Source organism: Hylobates moloch, unplaced genomic scaffold, assembly GCF_009828535.3.
Source record: "Hylobates moloch isolate HMO894 unplaced genomic scaffold, HMol_V3 SCAFFOLD_10, whole genome shotgun sequence".
NCBI classification, from domain to species: domain Eukaryota; kingdom Metazoa; phylum Chordata; class Mammalia; order Primates; family Hylobatidae; genus Hylobates; species Hylobates moloch.
Genome location: NW_026652285.1, coordinates 104,882,584 through 104,901,019, shown reverse-complemented (window position 1 = coordinate 104,901,019; position 18,436 = coordinate 104,882,584). Strand labels below are relative to the sequence as shown.

At 41.5% G+C, this 18,436-nt stretch overlaps 1 protein-coding gene across 8 annotated transcripts in view; it reads left to right on the top strand.

The window, feature by feature from the left end:
• Window positions 1-18,436, top strand: part of DDX31 (DEAD-box helicase 31) — a 96,831-nt gene that overhangs the window by 1,454 nt on the left and 76,941 nt on the right. For all 8 annotated transcript variants that reach the window (XR_004249993.2, XM_058444915.1, XM_032165487.2 and 5 more), the window contains exons 2-8: window positions 6,119-6,375; window positions 6,478-6,553; window positions 7,561-7,604; window positions 9,046-9,116; window positions 10,090-10,154; window positions 16,504-16,548; window positions 17,890-17,931. Coding sequence is in view for 7 of the 8 variants with exons in the window: in XM_058444915.1 (XP_058300898.1) it covers window positions 6,119-6,375; window positions 6,478-6,553; window positions 7,561-7,604; window positions 9,046-9,116; window positions 10,090-10,154; window positions 16,504-16,548; window positions 17,890-17,931 (600 nt within the window). In the remaining variant the exon portion in view is untranslated. The remainder of the gene's footprint in view (window positions 1-6,118; window positions 6,376-6,477; window positions 6,554-7,560; window positions 7,605-9,045; window positions 9,117-10,089; window positions 10,155-16,503; window positions 16,549-17,889; window positions 17,932-18,436) is intronic.

The following is an 18,436-nucleotide window of genomic DNA, read 5'->3' as shown; positions in this document are numbered from 1 at the left end:
TCCCAGCACTTTGGCAGGCCGAGGCCGGCGGATCACGAGGTCAGGAGATCGAGACCATCCTGGCTAACAAGATGAAACCCCGTCTCTACTAAAAATACAAAAAATTAGCTGGGCGTGGTGGTGGGCGCCTGTAGTCCCAGCTACTCGGGGAGGCTGAGGCAGGAGAATGGCGTGAACCTGGGAGGCGGAGCTTGCAGGGAGCCGAGATCGCGCCATTGCACTCCAGCCTGGGCAACACAACGAGACTCCGTCTCAAAAAAAGAGAAAAAAACAAGCTGCACCCCGACTACCTTGGGCACATGTTCTCAGGACCTCTCGAGGGCTGGGTCACGGGCCATGGTCACTCATACTTGGCTCAGAATAAGTCTCTTCAGATATTTTAGAGTTTAACTCTTTTCGTCGCCATGAGGAAGGTTCGTTTGTTTCAGGAATGAGGACTGCCAACTAGGAGTTTTTTTGAAGAGCTTTCAAAAATGGGACAGATTTTCATCCCCATGCAATGGAAGGGGATAGGAAAATCGGTTTCATTGATATAATCCCATTGCTAGAGAGGGGAAAGATGCCCTAAAATTAACTTAAGCAAGAACTGAAAACTGGTTTCTAGGATGGTTGATTTGTCTCCTAGAAAAGAGGACTACAGGACAGAAAGGCTGATTAAAATCATAAAGTGCTCATCAAACTTTAGGATTTAGATGTTTGGCAGCAAGGAGTCCAGCTAGCCAAGTGTAGCTGCGTCTGGGTGGAGGGGGGAGAAGGATAGAAGAGCCACTAGGAGCATGGGATTTGGAATAGGATAGACCTGGGATTGGGACGCTACCCTTGCTGCACACTAGCTCTGTGACCTTGGAGCAAGTCACTTAATCTTTCTGATTCTCACTTTTCCTATCTATAAAATGAGAACAATAATTTCTACTTCATAGAAGACTATTGTAAGGATTCATTGAGATAATATACATAAAGACTGTACGTTGTCTGGCCCATAGAGGCACTTAATAAATGCCAACAATGTAAAGTAGTTTTGGCTCCATTTTGGATAATAGATTGCTACATTAGGAGGTCAGTGGGGTGCTTGTGTCCTCTGCAGAGCCTGGTAACTAACACATAAGAAGCATTGAGTAAATACATGTAGGGTACCTAGTTTTCTGATTATCAAAAGGGGATTAATTAATGCAGTGATGACAGGTGTCTGCAGTGGCCTTGTCTAGATCTACATTTTCTCTTTTTTTTTTTTTTTTTTTTTTGAGACGAAGCCTTGCTCCATCTCCCAGGCTGGAGTGCAGTGGCACGATCTCTGCTCACTAAAAGCTCCGCCTCCCGAGTTCACACCATTCTCCTGCCTCAGCCTCCTGAGTAGCTGGGACTACAGGTGCCCGCCACCGCGCCTGGCTAATTTTTTTGAATTTTTAATAGAGATAGGGTTTCACCATGTGTTAGCCAGGATGGTCTCCATCTCCTGACCTTGTGATCTGCCTGCCTCGGCCTCCCAAAGTGCTGGGATTACAGGCGTGAGCCAGCCAGGCCTAGATCTACATTTTCATTGATGTGAATGAGAATGATGGATATGCTGATGAGACTTGCCAGTAGCCCGAACTTGGGATGGGTAGCTAATATACTGGATTTAGAAAGATTAAGAGCTTAAATTATGCTATATCTAACACTATGCAGAAATTTTCTCTCTAAAAATACTTTCTGAGCTGGGTGAGGTGGCTCACACCTATAATCTCATCACTTTGGGAGGCCGATGCAGGCAGATCACTTGAGGTCAGGAGTTGGAGACCAGCCTGGCCAACATGGTGAAACCCCATCTCTACTAAAAATACAAAAAAAAGACATGGCGCAGTGGCTCATGCCTGTAATCCCAGCACTTTGGGAGGCCGAGGCCGGCGGATCACGAGGTCAGGAGATCGAGACCATCCTGGCTAATACGGTGAAACCCCGTCTCTACTAAAAATACAAAAAATTAGCTGGGCGTGGTGGCGGGTGCCTGTAGTCCCAGCTACTCAGGAGGCTGAGGCAGGAGAATGGTGTGAACCCAGGAGGTGGAGCTTGCAGTGAGCCGAGATTGTGCCACTGCACTCCAGCCTGGGCGACAGAGCGAGACTCTGTCTCAAAAAACAAAAACAAAAACAAAAAACAAAAAAAAATTAGCTGGGTGTGGTGGTGGGTGCCTGTGATCCCAGCCACTCGGGAGACTGAGGCACGAGAATCACCTGAACCTGGGAACCAGTGGAGGTTGCAGTGAGCAGAGACCACTGCACTCCAGCCGGGGTGACAGAGAGAGACTCCATCTCAAAACAAAAACAAAACAAAAAAAATTTCTGATTATTAATACAAATTTATTATAGAAAATTAGGAAAAAAGATTTTTAAAAACCCACTCATAATTGCCATACTCAGAGGCAATGCTTGTTGCTATCTTGGTGTATGTCCTTCTAGAGGACAACTCAAAATAGGAATCACTACACATGATGTTTTCTTTTTTTTAACTTATCAAAAATTAAGAATTTATTATAAAGCTCTATTTCTTCAGGCAGTCTGGAATAAGGTGCAAAACTGTACAAATTGACCAATACAGGAGAAAAGACAGCCCAGAAACAGACCAATACAAAAATGGAAATTTTATTCATGACTGAGATGACACTGCAAATTGTTTAGGAAAAGATGACATTTTTAATAAGTGGCACTGGAACAATTGGTTGTGTGGTTGTGTGAATTTAAAAACTGAAATTGGAACCTTATCTCACACTATATATAAAAAACCAAATGCATGTGGATTAAGACTATACGAGGCAAAACTATAATGTTGAGCAGAAAGAGTAAGTTTCCAGCATACTCATGCTTTCTAAAGCAAAGAGGATGCAGTTAATAAAAGGGATTATAGGATTGTTGTGAGGACTCTAGAATGCAGAATCATGATGCCTGGGGAAAGCCTGGTTCCTTCAGTGATTCTGGGACAAATTCTGTCACATCTCTGCCTCCATGTTCGCATCTTAAAATGAGATGATAACAGTACCTGTGTTGATAAATGAGAGAATACATGTGAGTACTTAGCATACTCCTTGGCATATAGTAACTACTCAGTACGTTTATTAATATCAAAGCCATGGCATCTTAGACTCTCAGGGCTAGATGGACCCCAGAGGTCATCTGCCAAAATCCCCTCATCTTCCAGGTGCGGCAGCAGAGACTCAGACGGAAGTGACTTGCTTCGTGTTGCACAACTAATTTTTAGTAGATCCAGATGTGCCCTTGCTCCCTCTCTGCTCAGAGGCCACCTCACGAAGCATTCTTGGTTTTCTTGCCTCCCTCTCCTTTGCCGCAGGCCATGTTAGTCTAGCTTTTTTTGGTGCTCTCATAGCCTTTTGTACATACCTCTTCTGTAGCACCAATGTAGAGGTTGGATTTATGCCTTTGTAGTTTTGTCTCCTCTGCTAGTGTGTGACTTCCTCAAGGGCTTGGCGAATCTTTCTACTTTGTATCTTCAGAACCAAGCTTCTTGACAACTTCTGAATGAATGTGTTTTGGATGCTGGGGGAGTAAAGCTAACAAGTAGTAGAATCGTATCCAGCTGGTGGAAAGGGATAATTCCATTGTGTGTTATTCATTCATCTTACAAGTATTTGTTGAGTGCTTACTCTGCCAGACAGGGGCCTATACAGGGGATACAGTGCTGTGTAGGACAGACTGGTCTGTTTCTTGTGGAGCTTACAATCTAATGGGAAAGACAGACATAAAACAATGAGTTCCATGCTACGCTTATTATTTTGCCGAATGCTGTGGAGGAGAATAAGGGTGCCAGGAGAGCCAAGAACAGAGCATGGCTTGACTGGGTCAAGAGAGGTCAGGAAAGGCTCTTCTGAGGAAGGAGTTGGTCAGCCTCCATCTGAAGGATGAGTGCGGGGTGGCCAGCCAGAGGGCAGAGTGGAGTCCTGGGTGTGGGAGTAGCATGTGCTAAGGAGGAGGAAGGAACACAGCACATTCTAGGAACTGAAGGAAGACCCGAGTGGCAGAGAGTAAAGCTGAAGCTGGTGAGGTGGCCAGAGGTCAGATTCTAGAGGGCTTTGTTGATCATATTACAGACATTTTTTTTTTTTTTTTTGAGCGAGGGTCTTACTCTGTCGCCCAGGCTGGAGAGCAGTGGCATCATGGCGTTATCATGGCTCAATCCAGCCTTGACCTCCTGGGCTCAGGTGATCCCCCAACTTAGCCTCCCAGGTAGCTGGGACTACAGACATGCACCACCAAGCCCAGCTAATTTTTGTACTTTCTTGTAGAGACAGGGTTTCACCATGTTGCCCAGGCTGGTCTCGAACTCCTGGCCTCAAGCAATCAGCTCACCTCAGCCTCACCAAGTGCTGGGATTACAGGCATGAGCCATGGCACCTGGCAGTACTACAGATTTTTTAGTTTAGCCTGAGAGCAATGGAAAACCTAATATGTTTAACTCTGAGTCCTTGCTTTTAGAGAGATATTGACATACGAATAAAGAGTGACCAAGATGATAAAGGATCTAAAGTTGTGTCCTGTTCGAAATACTGAGTCCAAAGAAGAAAGAAAAGAGAGTTATGTGATATATGAAGGAATGTTATGTGTTAAGAGGAAGTGAGCTTGTTCTGTGTTTTTGCAGAAAGTATACCTCAGACTATTAGGTAGATGTTCAAGGATGCAGATCTTGCATAAATGTCAGAGACAGCTTCCTGATTCCTAGAATGGGTCATGAACAGAATGGGCTGCCTCATGGGATGCAGGAGGTATATAGGGAGAGGCTGTCAGTCTACCTGCCCGGACTGTCAGGAATTCCATGCATGGCGGGAGTGGCCTTTAAGAGTTTTTGTGCTCCAGGAGTCCTGGGTCTGTAAATCAGGTGAAGTCTGCACATTTCATACTGTCTTGCAAATGATTCAACAAACCTGAAACTTGATTTCATCTCTTTCTTTAATCTGAAAATTCATAAACTTGAGACTTTGTAAAAAATAAATTTGTAAGGTGGACTATGTCCGTTTTTACTTTATTAATATTAGATATTTGAAATTATATTTAATTACTTAGGTAAAGGAATCCTTATGGAACAAAGAACTGTTGTTATTGGTAGGTTAGTCTGAAGCTGACAGTCATGGCTAAAGAAAGCCGACATGTAAAACCAAGTCATTATCTGAAGCAAAGAGGAAAATAACATATTCTGAGAGAACCCAAAACTCCAGAATAACAAGCACTGGCTACTCAAGGGATGCTTTTATATTCATTTGTAAATCAGAAAAGAAGGCCAAAGAAAATAGAGGAATTGGATGTTCCTTCTCCTAGGAGAAGTTTGGACATCATGCATTTAAGCACATTCCTATAATGGAAATAAGAAGCAACAGGCAAGAGATCCCTAGTGCTGTGTAGCCTATAATCGGCAATCAGGCAGGGACTCGGGGACTCAGAGACTCGAAAGGCAGGGGAGGTAGGAAGTAATCGTGGCAGAGGTGATGGATGGAGCAGCATTCTCATTTGGAATGGGAACGGGGCGTAGGAATTTTCTCCAGGCCATCTGAATCTGGAGGAGCAGCTTGAGAGGAGCGAATGACAGAGATCCAGGCACTAGGGTAGAATGGTAATGAAGGTTTCCGCTTCCTGGGCATGGGCTGAGATGCGCATTCCCCTTCGCCCCTCTCTCCTGTGTGGTCTCCAGTGTGCTTTGTTGGTGGAGAGAAAAGATTCATTTTCCCCCACTCCTCTTTTCTCCTTGGGTGAATGGGTTCCTAGGAATATGGATTGACACACCCTTCACAAGGTGGATTCTTGCTTCCCTTAGAACAGACTCCATTAGTTAACATTCAACTGGAAAAATGCTGCTTCTTCATCCTTACCTTATCTTGATTGATTTAACAGTTAAGAATGGCTGGTGAGGTCTGGTAGATGAGTGAGCTGAGACTTTTTTCTTTTTTCTTTTCTTTACCTTTTGGAAGAAGCTGAGTCAAAGAGTCTGATTGCAAACCCTAAACTGTTGCTTGACATATGGGGCATAATGATCTCTGCAGGGAGAGATGCAATTCTGTGGGCAGTCAGGCTTCACTCCGAGCTCTGTCTTCATGGACTAATGCATCTCTTGTTGATCTTTCCTTCTGGGAACAACGCAGCAAGCAAAGGCTACGAAAAGAAAATACCAAGCGTCCAGTGATGCTCCCCCAGCGAAACGGAGGAACGAAACTTCATTTCTCCCAGCCAAGAAAACTAGTGTTAAAGAAACTCAAAGGACTTTTAAGGGAAACACACAAAAAACGTTTTCTCCAAAGAAGCATTCGGTTAGCACAAGTGATAGAAACCAGGAGGAGAGACAATGCATTAAGACTTCATCACTGTTTAAAAACAACCCTGACATTCCAGAACTACACAGGTATGTCCAGGGGCAGATGCCCTTCAGGAAGAAGAAAATGTGTTCTGCCTTTTCTTTGTTAATATTGGCACTGATGCCTGGGTTTTTGTTCGTCATTTGCAGACCTGTGGTAAAGCAGGTGCAAGAAAAAGTATTTACTTCAGCTGCTTTTCATGAGCTGGGCCTCCACCCACATTTAGTAAGTACCTTTCAGTGTTTTCTGGGTCAGTTTTTTTTGGTGTGTTTGTCCGTTCAGGTGGTCTGTGAAATGGCAGTTCTAGGAAGAGAAATCGGAGAGTGTTTGTTTCTGCTCTAAGTTACCTGAATGAACACAGATTGGTATGATACTCTTCTAGGACAGTCCAAGGGTGCTTAGGTTACTGTTCACTGTTTTCTGGCCCCCACTTTCCCCCATCCTCTGTTTTTTTTGTGTGTGCTTTTTTAAGTACTGAAGACTTTCCTCCACTAACGTGATTTAGGGTCAGGACATCACTTGCTAAACTTAAAACAGCTCCCTGTTTCCTGGATAGCTGTAGTGGTGAAGCCATTTGTGGTGGCAGATGTCACAGTGACCATAGGAGAGGGAACTGTACTGGCATCTTGCTGTTGAAGGACATCCACAGTTTTAGAGAAGTGAGGGAAGAAGAGTATTTTAGTGTGTGTTCTACAAAGAAATGGACACTTTAAAGGAAAAAAAAGTGAGTTCTCCAGACTCATGAGTAAGAAGAAAAAAATATATTAACTTTTAGGCAGGCTTGGTTTCCTCTGCACTTATAGTGACAGCTTACCTACCCCTTCTGTAGGGTGGCTTACCTAAGCTTGTTTCTCACCTGTAGGGTAGAACAGGGTTTCTCAGCCTTGGTGCTGTGGACATTTTGGACTAGGTCAGTCTTAGTTTTGGGGACTGTCCTGTGCACTGTAGGATGTTCAGCAGCATCCCAGGCCTCTACCCACTAGATGCCAGCAGTGCCCCCCCTCCCCTGGTTATAGCAAGCAAAAATTTTTCCAGACTTTGCCCCATGTCCCCAGGGAGTTAGGGCGGGTGGCAGAATCGCCCCGAGTAGAGAGCACCACCTGGGTGGAGGAACTTAATTTGATCATAGTAGTCAATGTCCTCTCAATAGTTTCTCCTTTTTTGTGTATGTAATTTCCGTTAAATATTTTGTATCAAAATATTAATTAAAGCTTTTTCATCTTCTCTTTTAGATTTCCACAATAAATACGGTCTTAAAAATGTCTAGTATGACCAGGTAAGAACTTCAGGCTCCTCTTGATTTCTTAGGCATTACGTGGGTATAACCAGATGAAACCTGTGTGTGCAAGGCAGAGCAAATTTGTGTCTTGGCGTTAGAAAACAGTGCCAGGTTATCGACCATAAAGGGTTGTCATCTCTCTTAGCTACTCATTCTCTCCTCCTGTTAAATGGAAAGACTGGCTTTCCATCCAGTTCTGCCCTTGGCTCTAAACTGCAAGAGACGTCTCATCCAGAAGGTGGGCTGCATGAGCGCCGCTGTTTTCTGTGCTTCCTTGAAAAGAATTTAGCCAAAATATAGAATGTGACCATGTCATTTCTTAGTAGTAAGAATTAGGGTCAACCAAAAAGACAAGAGTAAATGTTCAGTTGGATAGAGTGGGATACTGAAAAAATGCTTTCAATGTTTGTTACAGGGAATGACTCCTGGAAAATAAAGAAGTAAAATAGGTGTGAGGAGATGAGCGTCCTTGTTTTGAGTATTTGTGCTTCTGTGCATTTTCATAATGATTTTTTACTTTTACTAGTAAAAATTAATAAGAATATTAAAGACCAAATTAAGGGACCTCCCCACAAGTTTTTTGTTTGTTCGATCAACCAAATTTAAGTGATTTTTGTGTCTCTTTTGTTTCTTGTTTTAAAATACATGTGTAGACACACATTTCAGCATGTCCATAACCTTTTCCTGGAGAATGGACAGCTGCTGCTGGCTCTCTGAATAGTTGGCGAGCTTTCTCCTGCTATCCTGCATGGAAACCTTTCCATTATGTTTCATTGTGTTTCATATTCCTGTTAGTGAAGGCAAGAGAGTGTGTGATACACTTTGTGATAATTCTGATTTGTTGTCATGCCTGTTTCTTTTTCTTTTCTTTTTCTCTTTTTTTTGAGATGGAGTTTTGCTCTTGTTGCCCAGGCTGGAGTGCAGTGGCACGATCTTGGCTCACTACAACCTCTGCCTCTCAGGTTCAAGCAATTCTCCTGCCTCAGCCTCCTGAGTAGCTGGGATTACAAGCGCATGCCACCACTCCCAGCTAAGTTTTTGTATTTTTAGTAGAGATGGGGTTTCATGATGTTGGCCAGGCTGGTCAAACTCCTGACCTCAGGTGATCCACCCACCTCAGCCTCCCAAAGTGCAGGGATTACAGGCATGAGCCACCACAGTCAGCTGCCTGTTCCATTTTTAAAAGAATTAGTTTAATAGAATGGCCAGTCTCTGGTTTCCCTCACCATTTTCAGGCTAAGTTCCAAAAATATAACTAAGGTTTATCTTTATAATCATCAAAAGTTTCTTCACACCTTTATTTGAATGCTTTGATAGCTTCTAAGGAGGCAGTTGCTAGATGAATCCAAGTGTAGGCAGTTGCCTTTTATGTATCCTGCATCTCTGCTGGTAACTGGATAATATAGATAAAGTGTCTTCTTTTTTTCGGGTGGCCCAGTGTTCAGAAGCAAAGTATTCCTGTGTTGCTGGAAGGCAGAGATGCTCTCGTGAGATCCCAGACGGGCTCAGGTTAGTCTCATTTCATCTCTGCCCTTTTTCCTTTGCTCAGGCCCATGGTCATGCAGTAGGTTTTGCCATGAGGTGTCTGGGTTGGTGGTGGTGGCAGTTTTGTTTCGTTTGGGGGAGGGAGGCCATGCTTTTGATTAGAGCCCTGAATGTGTTCACATAATGAAAGGAAGGGGACAGTTGATGGTACCACGATGAGAAAGGATTAGGAAGTAGTCAGGTTCTGCTATGATTTCCTCAGAGCCTATTTCGGGGCTTTATCAAGTCCCACACTCTGTGGCCACAGTTGCCCATTCTCACTCTAGTGGAGAATGAGTGTTTTCTTCTGGTGTTAAACAGAGTGATTTCTGGCCTGAGCGTACACTGATCAGATGCCAGTTGTGCTAGAGACAGAACACTGTTTCTGCCGTGTTCCAGGCCAGTCTGGACTTGCTGTTTTGACCCTTGTGTGCCTCAGCGGGCAGTCAGCTATCCTTTACTCCCACCAGCTCGGCCACCATTCAGAAGGCTGGGTACCCAAAGTTTTTGCCATCTGTTGGTTTCTCTGTCATTAGAGATTAGCTCTAGAGTACAGACTGGCTCCCAATCACATCAGCACTGCAGAGATGTAATTGACCACTGAAGCTCATCTGAGAGGGTAGGGAGGACTTCAAAGGTGGAATTTTCTTGCTCCTACAGACAGCCATCAAGTTGAGCTTCTGTGTAATTTGGGAGACATATCGTTATCTCTTGTTAGATGAGTAAAGGAACTGAAGCTTCTAGTTTTTAGAAGTACTCATTTTACAAAGCAAAATTGGGATTTGTGGCACACAGGGGAAGTCCCTTTTCACTTCTCTTGGATGTATAATGGGCAGTTTCCCTTTCCCCAGAATTTAGTACTACTGGAAGATAGCAGAGCCTGTTTCCTTTACATCCTTTGCTTTTCTTACATCTGTAGGATGTGTGATTTTAATTGCTTCTGCTTTTTTTTTGAAAGGTAAAACTCTTGCCTATTGCATCCCTGTGGTCCAGTCCCTTCAAGCAATGGAGTCAAAAATACAGGTGTGTATCAAATGTGTTTTTCTGCCATTGATCATAGTGCATAAGCAACCATCAAACTGAACCATAACAGAAATATTAGGACTAAAAGAATCTGTTTTCACTGAGTATTTTTTTCACCTCCTTTTAATTTATTTATTACATAAATGTGTTGTATCTAGAAACTGTGCCTAGAGTAGAATAAATACACTTCACAATTGTCATAGTAAGTATAACAGGGAAGCTTTGTAAGATGCTCCCCGTGTGTCAGGCGTGATACTTTGCATGTGTTCCCTTCTTGAATCTTTGACTGCTCTCTCCCCCACCGTGTTATAGGTATTACTGTTATCCACATTTTACAAAGAAGAACAGAGGCTTAGGGAAGTTAAACAACCAAGGCCATGCAACAAGTAATGGTGGAACTAGATTTCTACCTCAGTTCTGTTTGGCTGCAGAGACCAAGCTCCTTACTCTTGTGTAAAGACTTACAGTGAAGGTTAATTACTGGCTCCTGTGCTATGTAGGGGCCATGCATCTGTGTCTTCCACAGTACCTAACATGGGACCTTTTACAGAATGGTCACTCAATAAAGGTGATTTGGTTTTGCAGCTATCCATTCATGCTGGAGTCTGTGTTGTATATAAAGCATTAAATTTTAACCTTCTAAGTTCCAATGTGGTGTTTACTTTTGACCAAGAAGGCTGAACTTTATATTTAAAACAGTGGTTTCTCATGAACAGTAAATATGAAAATAAGCACCCATTTAGCTGAAATGTTAATATGAGGACAAAATGGGCTGCCTCATTTTTGAGATTATCCAGAATTTATCTTTAGTTGTGAAACATGTTAAGTTAGTGCCTGGGTTGAGTTCCCTAGGAGGCCAGTTAACTGCTGTGATCCGTGGGCAGAGGCTTCATCTCAAATGCCAGCCCAGGATCCTACAAATATAGCCCTTGTTATTCTCAGCTGAGGGGAAGTGGTAAGACCAGAAATAGAAAGTGAGGTGAGTGCAAAAAACAGACGAAAGCTAATCGATTACTGTTTTTCTCAGTTTGGATATGCAGAATTAGCAGTATATCTAGCCTACCTGATATTGAGTGACAAATGTTAATAGTGTTGCATTACAGTCTATAAACTAAAAATATCCATGAGTTCAAACTGATACAAATAAATTATTGAATAAATAAATGAGGGAGAAGGTAGAATTCTTTACGTAGAATTCTAATAAATAAATATAGAAATTATAGAAATAGAAAGTCACCATTTGGCAAATGCCACAGTAATATTGTTTCAGGCGTGAGTTATCATAGATGCTAAAATGAGTGGATGAAAGTGTTGATAACACATATGGAGAAGCTGAGAGAAGGGCATGTGGAAATTCCCTGTATTTTTTAATGCAAAATTTTGTAAGTCTGAAATCGTAAGCCTGAATTCATTCAAAATGAATAGGTTCAGAATTTTTTTAAATCAGTTAAACCCTACAAAATCATCCAGAGATGGAGCCAAGTATAGCCATTAAAAAAATGATACTTTTTCAATTACTATTTGTGAACTTGAGCAAATATTCTTGCTTTGTTACTTGAAAAAGAGCAGGTTACAAAATGACGTGTATAGTGTGACCCCAGTTTCATAAGTAATAGTTGTGTATGTATGCATGAAAAGGCTAGAATAATTCTTAGCAGACTGTTAACATCGGTTTTCTCTGAGTGAGGAATTTTACTTCCTAAAGGTAACTGATTTTTTTTCCCCCTATTAAGTGCTTTACAGTGAGAGAATTTGTGTAAAGTGCTTAGCATTGTCCCTGGCACATAGAGAAAAATAAATGTAAATTACTACAGTCATGTAGTAAAGTCTCATCCACTTACATACTCCAGGAGAACATCTTGCCAGTGGAGAGGTTTTTCTTTATACCAGTTGAAGAGTTTGGACTATTTGAGCTGGAATGGCTTATACAGTTCTAGCCTAACTCTCATTTCATAGATCCATGACTGGAGGATGAGAGAGATTTGATGACATACACATCAGGGGAATGGTGTGGTGGGCAGCTATGCTCAATCCTGGGTCTGAGGGTAACTCGAGGCAAATTGTTCATCCTCTGTGCCTCAGTGCCTTTGCTGTGGCACAGGGACAGTAGCAGTCAGTGCCTGTCTCCAAGGGCTGGAATCAGGGTTGAGCTAATGCGTGTGCAGTGTTGAGACCCGACATGCAGTACGTGGTGACATCATGCTTTAGCCATCGTCAGCAATGTGGTCATGTGGCTAGTTGGAGGGGCAGTGATTTGATTGGTTATATTCAGAACCATTAATAAGCCATGTCATTTTTTACTTGCTGCAATATTTTAAAAAATCACAAACAGGTCATTCTATTAAAGACTGGAATATTCTGTAGAAACACAGTTTTCCAAGCCTCAATTTAATTCACTTATTTCAAGTAATACTCAATATAGTCCGTTGGAGTTCGTTGTAAAATGATTTGACCTGTAAAAAACTTATCTGGAGGGCACAGCAAATTTAAGGCACCTAACAGATCCTTAAATTACTTTGGTGATGGCATGGGAACGGACTGTTTTTCTGTGTTCACACTCTTCAATTATTTTGGCTCTGATTTTTTTTTTTTAACATCATATCCATCCTCCCTCACTTACTTGTGCCCTGTGAGGAATTGATTTTTCTTTCTTCTTCTCTATGTAGTTACACCTTTTGAAATGTCAGAATCTCCTAACGTCACACGGTGGCACGTTGCTACTGTTGTACTAGCATATTTACCATTCCTAGCTTGCGTTCAGTGTAGTCTCACAAAGTCGATGTTGAGTACAGACAACTCTGGTTTGAATTCCAAATCCTTTTCTTCTTTTGGGTAAATGTTTCTTATGCAAAACACAAAAATCATACTTGTAATTGAATTTGCTGTTAACTCTTTGCTTAGCTTTGACACTAACATTGTTTTGTTCATTCATTCAGTGTCTTTGAGCACTTCGGATGTGCAAGGCACCATTGGCTTAGGGGCCTTTTTCGGATTACTTTGGTTTCTTCTATATTTTTATTAATACTTTTTAGATATAATGTACCATATGTATACTTTTTTTTTTTTTTTTTGAGACGGAGTCTCACTCTGTCACCCAGGCGGGAGTGCAGTGGCACGATCTCGGCTCACTGCAAGCTCCGCCTCCCGGGTTCACGCCATTCTCCTGCCTCAGTCTCCCAAGTAGCTGGGACTACAGGCGCCCGCCACCATGCCCGGCTAATTTTTTTGTATTTTTAGTAGAAACGGGGTTTCACCGTGTTAGCCAGGCTGGTCTCGATCCTGACCTCGTGATCCGCCTGTCTCGGCCTCCCAAAGTGCTGGGATTACAGGCGTTGAGCCACCGCGCCTGGCCTCATACATGTTTTAAAAATTTCGAAGAGTACCAAAAATATATATAGTGAAAAGTAAAGTCATCTATTCCCACTTTCCCCTAGTGGCACCGTTTGCTTCTCCAGATGCCATGGTGGTTATTACCAGCCTCTTGTATATCCTCCTGGGGAAATTCTCTGCATATCAAGCAAGTATGAGGATGTGTAATTCCTCTTACCACTTTTTTGTGAAGTTTTTTGTTTTTCTGTTTTGCTTGGTTTGATACACGAGTGGTTGCTTTGTTATGCAGGATGTTCTGTGCCTCGCTTTGGTTCCTTTGATATGTTTTGGGCTCCTTAATTAGCACCATATTGGGCTACCTTGTTCTTTTTGATGACTGCCTAGCATTTCATTGTATGTATGTATGTACCATGAATTACTGACTCATTCTCTTATTGGTTGGTGGAATTTATATTATGTTCAGTATTTTGCTACAAACAAGGCCACTTAAATACTCTACAGTCTGTAAAATATTCTACAACCTCTTTACACACACATATGGTCTATAGGAGAAATTAAGTGGAATTTGCATTTTTATTTTAGTAGGTAATGCCAACATTAAACTTGAAAGGGAATATGCCAGTGTGCACTCCAGCAGCGGTGTAGAAGGTCCGGTTTTCCCATGCCCTCCAATGCTCTCAGCTGCTTTATGTTTCTTCTTCTGTTTTTTTTTTTTTTTTTTTTTTTTTTTGAGACAGACAGAGTCTCTCTCTGTTGCCCAGGCTGGAGTGGAGTGGTGCAATCTCGGCTCACTGAAACCTCCCTCTCCTGGGTTCAAGCAATTCTCCTGCCTCAGGCTCCCAAGCAGCTGGGATTACAGGTGCCTACCACCACGCCCGGTTAATTTTTGTAGTTTTAGTAGAGATGGGGTTTCACCATGTTGGCCAGGCTGGACTTGAACTTCTGACCTGAAGTGATCCGCCCACCTTGGCCTCCCATAATGCTGGGATTACAGGCACGAGCCACCACATCCGGCCCTTTATTCATTTTTCTATTTGAATTTTGTTTTGTTTTGTTTGAGATGAAGTCTCGCTCTGTCACTCAGGCTGGAGTGCAGTGGCATTTCTGTAGAGACAGGGTTTCACCATGTTGGCCAGGCTGGTCTGTAACTCCTGACCTCAAGTGATCCACCCACCTTAGCCTCGCAAAGTGCTGAGATTACAGGCGTGAGCCACCATACCTGGCCAAATTGGTCTTTTTTTAAAAATTGAATTACAGGGCTTTTTAAAATATATAAATTAAGGAAATTAGCCTTTTCTCTCAGGTGTGGCATATTTTCCCCCAGGTTATCATTTAACTCTTGGTTTTATTTAGGTATTATTTTTCCATTCTGAAATTTGAAATTCTTAAGTAATAAAACGTATCAGTGTTTTACTTTAAGGTTTCTGAGTTTTATGTCATCTATTAAAAGGACAATTCCAGCTTTGTTTTCTTAACTTTATTTTTTTCTCACAGGACTTTTGAATTAAACCATCTTTTTCTTGCTGATATAAAATGGCCCTTATATTATTTTCTAAATTTTGTTATCTGTTTGATTCTATTCTCAACTTTATTTGCTATTATAATCTCTATTCATTTGCCAGTATCATTATTTGTAATTGCTGTAGCTTTAAATTATTTTAACATCTGATGTTTTTCATAAATATCTTGGTTATTTTTGTACATTTATTTTTCCATATGAACTTTCAAATCAGGTTGTTTGGTTATATATGTTATTTTATATATACACATATTTGTGGCATTTTTGTTAGAATTACATTTATGGAGTGATTTAGAGAGAATTAGCTTATATGTACTATTGCATCTTCTTATCTGGAAATAGGGTGTATCTTTCTGTTTATTCAAAATTTATTTTATGCCCCTGAGAGGTGTTTTTAAATTTTCTTCATGTAGATTTTGTATATTTTTTGCTTATTCCTTTTATCTTTTTTGTTGCTATTAACTTTTTATATTGGAAGGCTATTGAATTTTTTTTTGAGACTGAGTTTTGCACTTGTCGCCCAGGCTGGAGTGCAATGGTGCAATCTCGACCCACTGCAACCTCCACCTCCCGGGTTCAAGTGATTCTCCTGCCTCAGCCTCCCGAAGAGCTGGGATTACAGGTGCTCGCCACCATGCCTAGCTAATTTTTGTATCTGTAGTAGAGACGGGGTTTCACCATGTTAGCCAGGCTGGTCTCAAACTCCTGACCTCAAGTGATCCATCTGCCTTGGCCTCCCAAAGTGCTGGGATTACAGGCGTGAGCCACCGCACCCGGCTGGGTATTGATTTTTATATGTTAATTTTGCATTCAGCTGCTTGACAAAATTACCTTGTTTGTAATAGATTTTACATTAGTTCTCTTATGGGTTTTTTTTTCTAAGATAAAATGACATCTGCTAACAATAATTTTGTTTCCTGTTTCCTAATTTTATACATCATATTTCTTGTCTGATTGTATGGGCCAGGACCTCTAGAACAGTATTCTAGAATAATGAGTTAGTGGGTGTGTTAGTCCATTTTTACGCTGCTGATAAAAACATACCCGAGACTGGGAAGAAAAGGAGGTTTAATTTGACTTACCGTTCCACATGGCTGAGGGAGGTCTCATAATCATGGCAGAGGACGAAAGGCATTTCTTACATGGCAGCAACAAGAGAGAATGAGGAAGAAGCAAAAGCAGAAACCCCTGATAAACCCACCAGATCTTGTGAGACTTACTCATTATCACGAGAATAACCGGCCCCCATGATTCAATTACCACCTCCCTCCTGCCCCCCTGCCCTCCCTCCTACAACATGTGGGAATTCTGGGAGATACAATGCGAGTCAAAATTTGGGTGGGGGCACAGCCAAACCACATCAATGGGCAACCTTATTTTGTCCGTTTCTTCATTGAGAGTGCTTCTGATATTCTACAGCTGGCCACCCCTTTGTCCTGTCCATTTGGAGTCTGCCTTTGTTTATCCTGCTCATGGCATTTCTTTTCTGTGTGTCAACAGCGCAGTGATGGCCCCTATGCCCTGGTGCTTGTGCCAACGAGAGAGGTAAGCAGGCTCCCTTTTGTGGCAAGTTTTAAGCACATGCTTTCACTAATGTCCCGTTGAATTTAAAAGTGGTTTTACCATGTTTCTCCCTACTGCACAAGCAACTGCACACCAGTTCCGTTTGCCTGGAAACCATCCTTCTAGTTCTTGTCAAGGAGAAAAATTCAAGTAGTCTCTGAGAATCATAAGTATGGAAAAGTATTTTCCTATTGTCTAGAAACTAATGACACTATTAAATGTCTGTTTAATTGTGTTTTGAATTAAGTTGCTAAAAAAAAATGAAAACTACAAAAATGTAATTTTCTAGCAACTTAATTCAAAACCAAAAGCAGTTGGCTCTGAAAATGAACGTTTTTTTTTTTTTAAGAAGCTACTGCTACCAAAAATGTTACTTGTTCCTAAAAGTTAAACTTTTCAATATTTTTTTCTTTCTTGGTGGAAATCTCTTCTATCTGATCTATTTTATTTGCCTACAGAGGCAACTTCAGATTAGGGTATCTGGTTTCTATATCAAATGCTAATCACTTCCTTACAGAGAATTGATCACAGAGATGATTTGAAGTCAGCTTTTTATATAGCCTGCAGTCCCCTATCTCAGCTCAGTCCAATGAAGGAGCAGGCACAGAAGCTATTAAAATTTTTACAGCAGCAAACTTGCTACTTCTCTAGGATGCTTCATGAATACTAAATACGTGGAAACTGTATATACGTCCTTTAAGAATGGGATTCTGTATGAGGCATTTTTGAAGGTGGTTAATGGTTGTAGCCTACTTTAATTTTCACTTGCTTTGTTCTCCAATGGAGCTGTTGGTTTGCTTTTGTTTTATTGATACAAACTTGAGGAGGGACCATCTCCCAGGCTTCAGATACCCTGGCACAGTTGTAGAATACAGTCATCACACCTTGAGAGTGAAGTTCCCAGAGGCTACCCTGTTGCATCACTATTCTGGTTTACTCTGCATACATATTATATTCTTTCTCTTTCTAAGGAGAGTCAAATTCAGGTTACTTTGTTTCATTCCCTTACATTTTTGTGCACCACAGACTTGAACTTCTCTGTGTGGCACTCTGGGAATTTGAGCCAGCAGAGGGAGCACAAAACACTATTTTTGTGTATGTCCAAGAAATAGACGCGGTGTCTTTACCCTCTTTGCCCAAATTGACAGGTTGCAGAACCAGTCTAAGAACAAGGTATATTAGATTCTGTGTATAGGATTTTTTTCTTCTTAAATCTTAACTTGAGGTCCAAGTTTGGATCCTAATCACATTAAATTGTCTTTAAAAAAAAAAAAAAAAAGAAGCGATCCTGTTCATCATCTATAACTTTTAAAATTTTTACAGCTGGCTCTACAAAGCTTTGACACTGTCCAGAAACTGCTTAAGGTAAGGCAAACCATGAGTTCCATTTTATCTTGCTTGCTGACTTTGAGGAAGGATTTAATATACTACAGTCTATTCTTTATTTTCAAAGAGATAAGAATTATTTCCTTTTGCCTGGATATCTCTGCTCTCTCTAGGTAGTTTATAGGTTTTTACTGATCTAAACCTACCAATTTCTAGCTTAGCTGGATTGTCAGTGACTCCTGGTGCATAAAGTCCTACAATTTGTTCATCATAGTCATTAGCAAGCCACATACAGAAATTCACAGGTACAGCCTGACGGTGATCCAGTGGAAAGCAACTTAGCTGCAAGTAGGGTTTGTTTAAGAAAGGAGAGTGAAGGCTTCAGAGTCAAAGCCAGCCAACTCACCAAATTGGATCATGAATTGATCCATCCTTTCTTTTATTAGGGGTGGAGAGTAGGGAAAGGTGTTGCTTGGGTTTTATCTTAACCCCAAAAAAGGCAATAGACTTACTGATGTGTTTTCAATTCAGGCTGTGTGGGAAA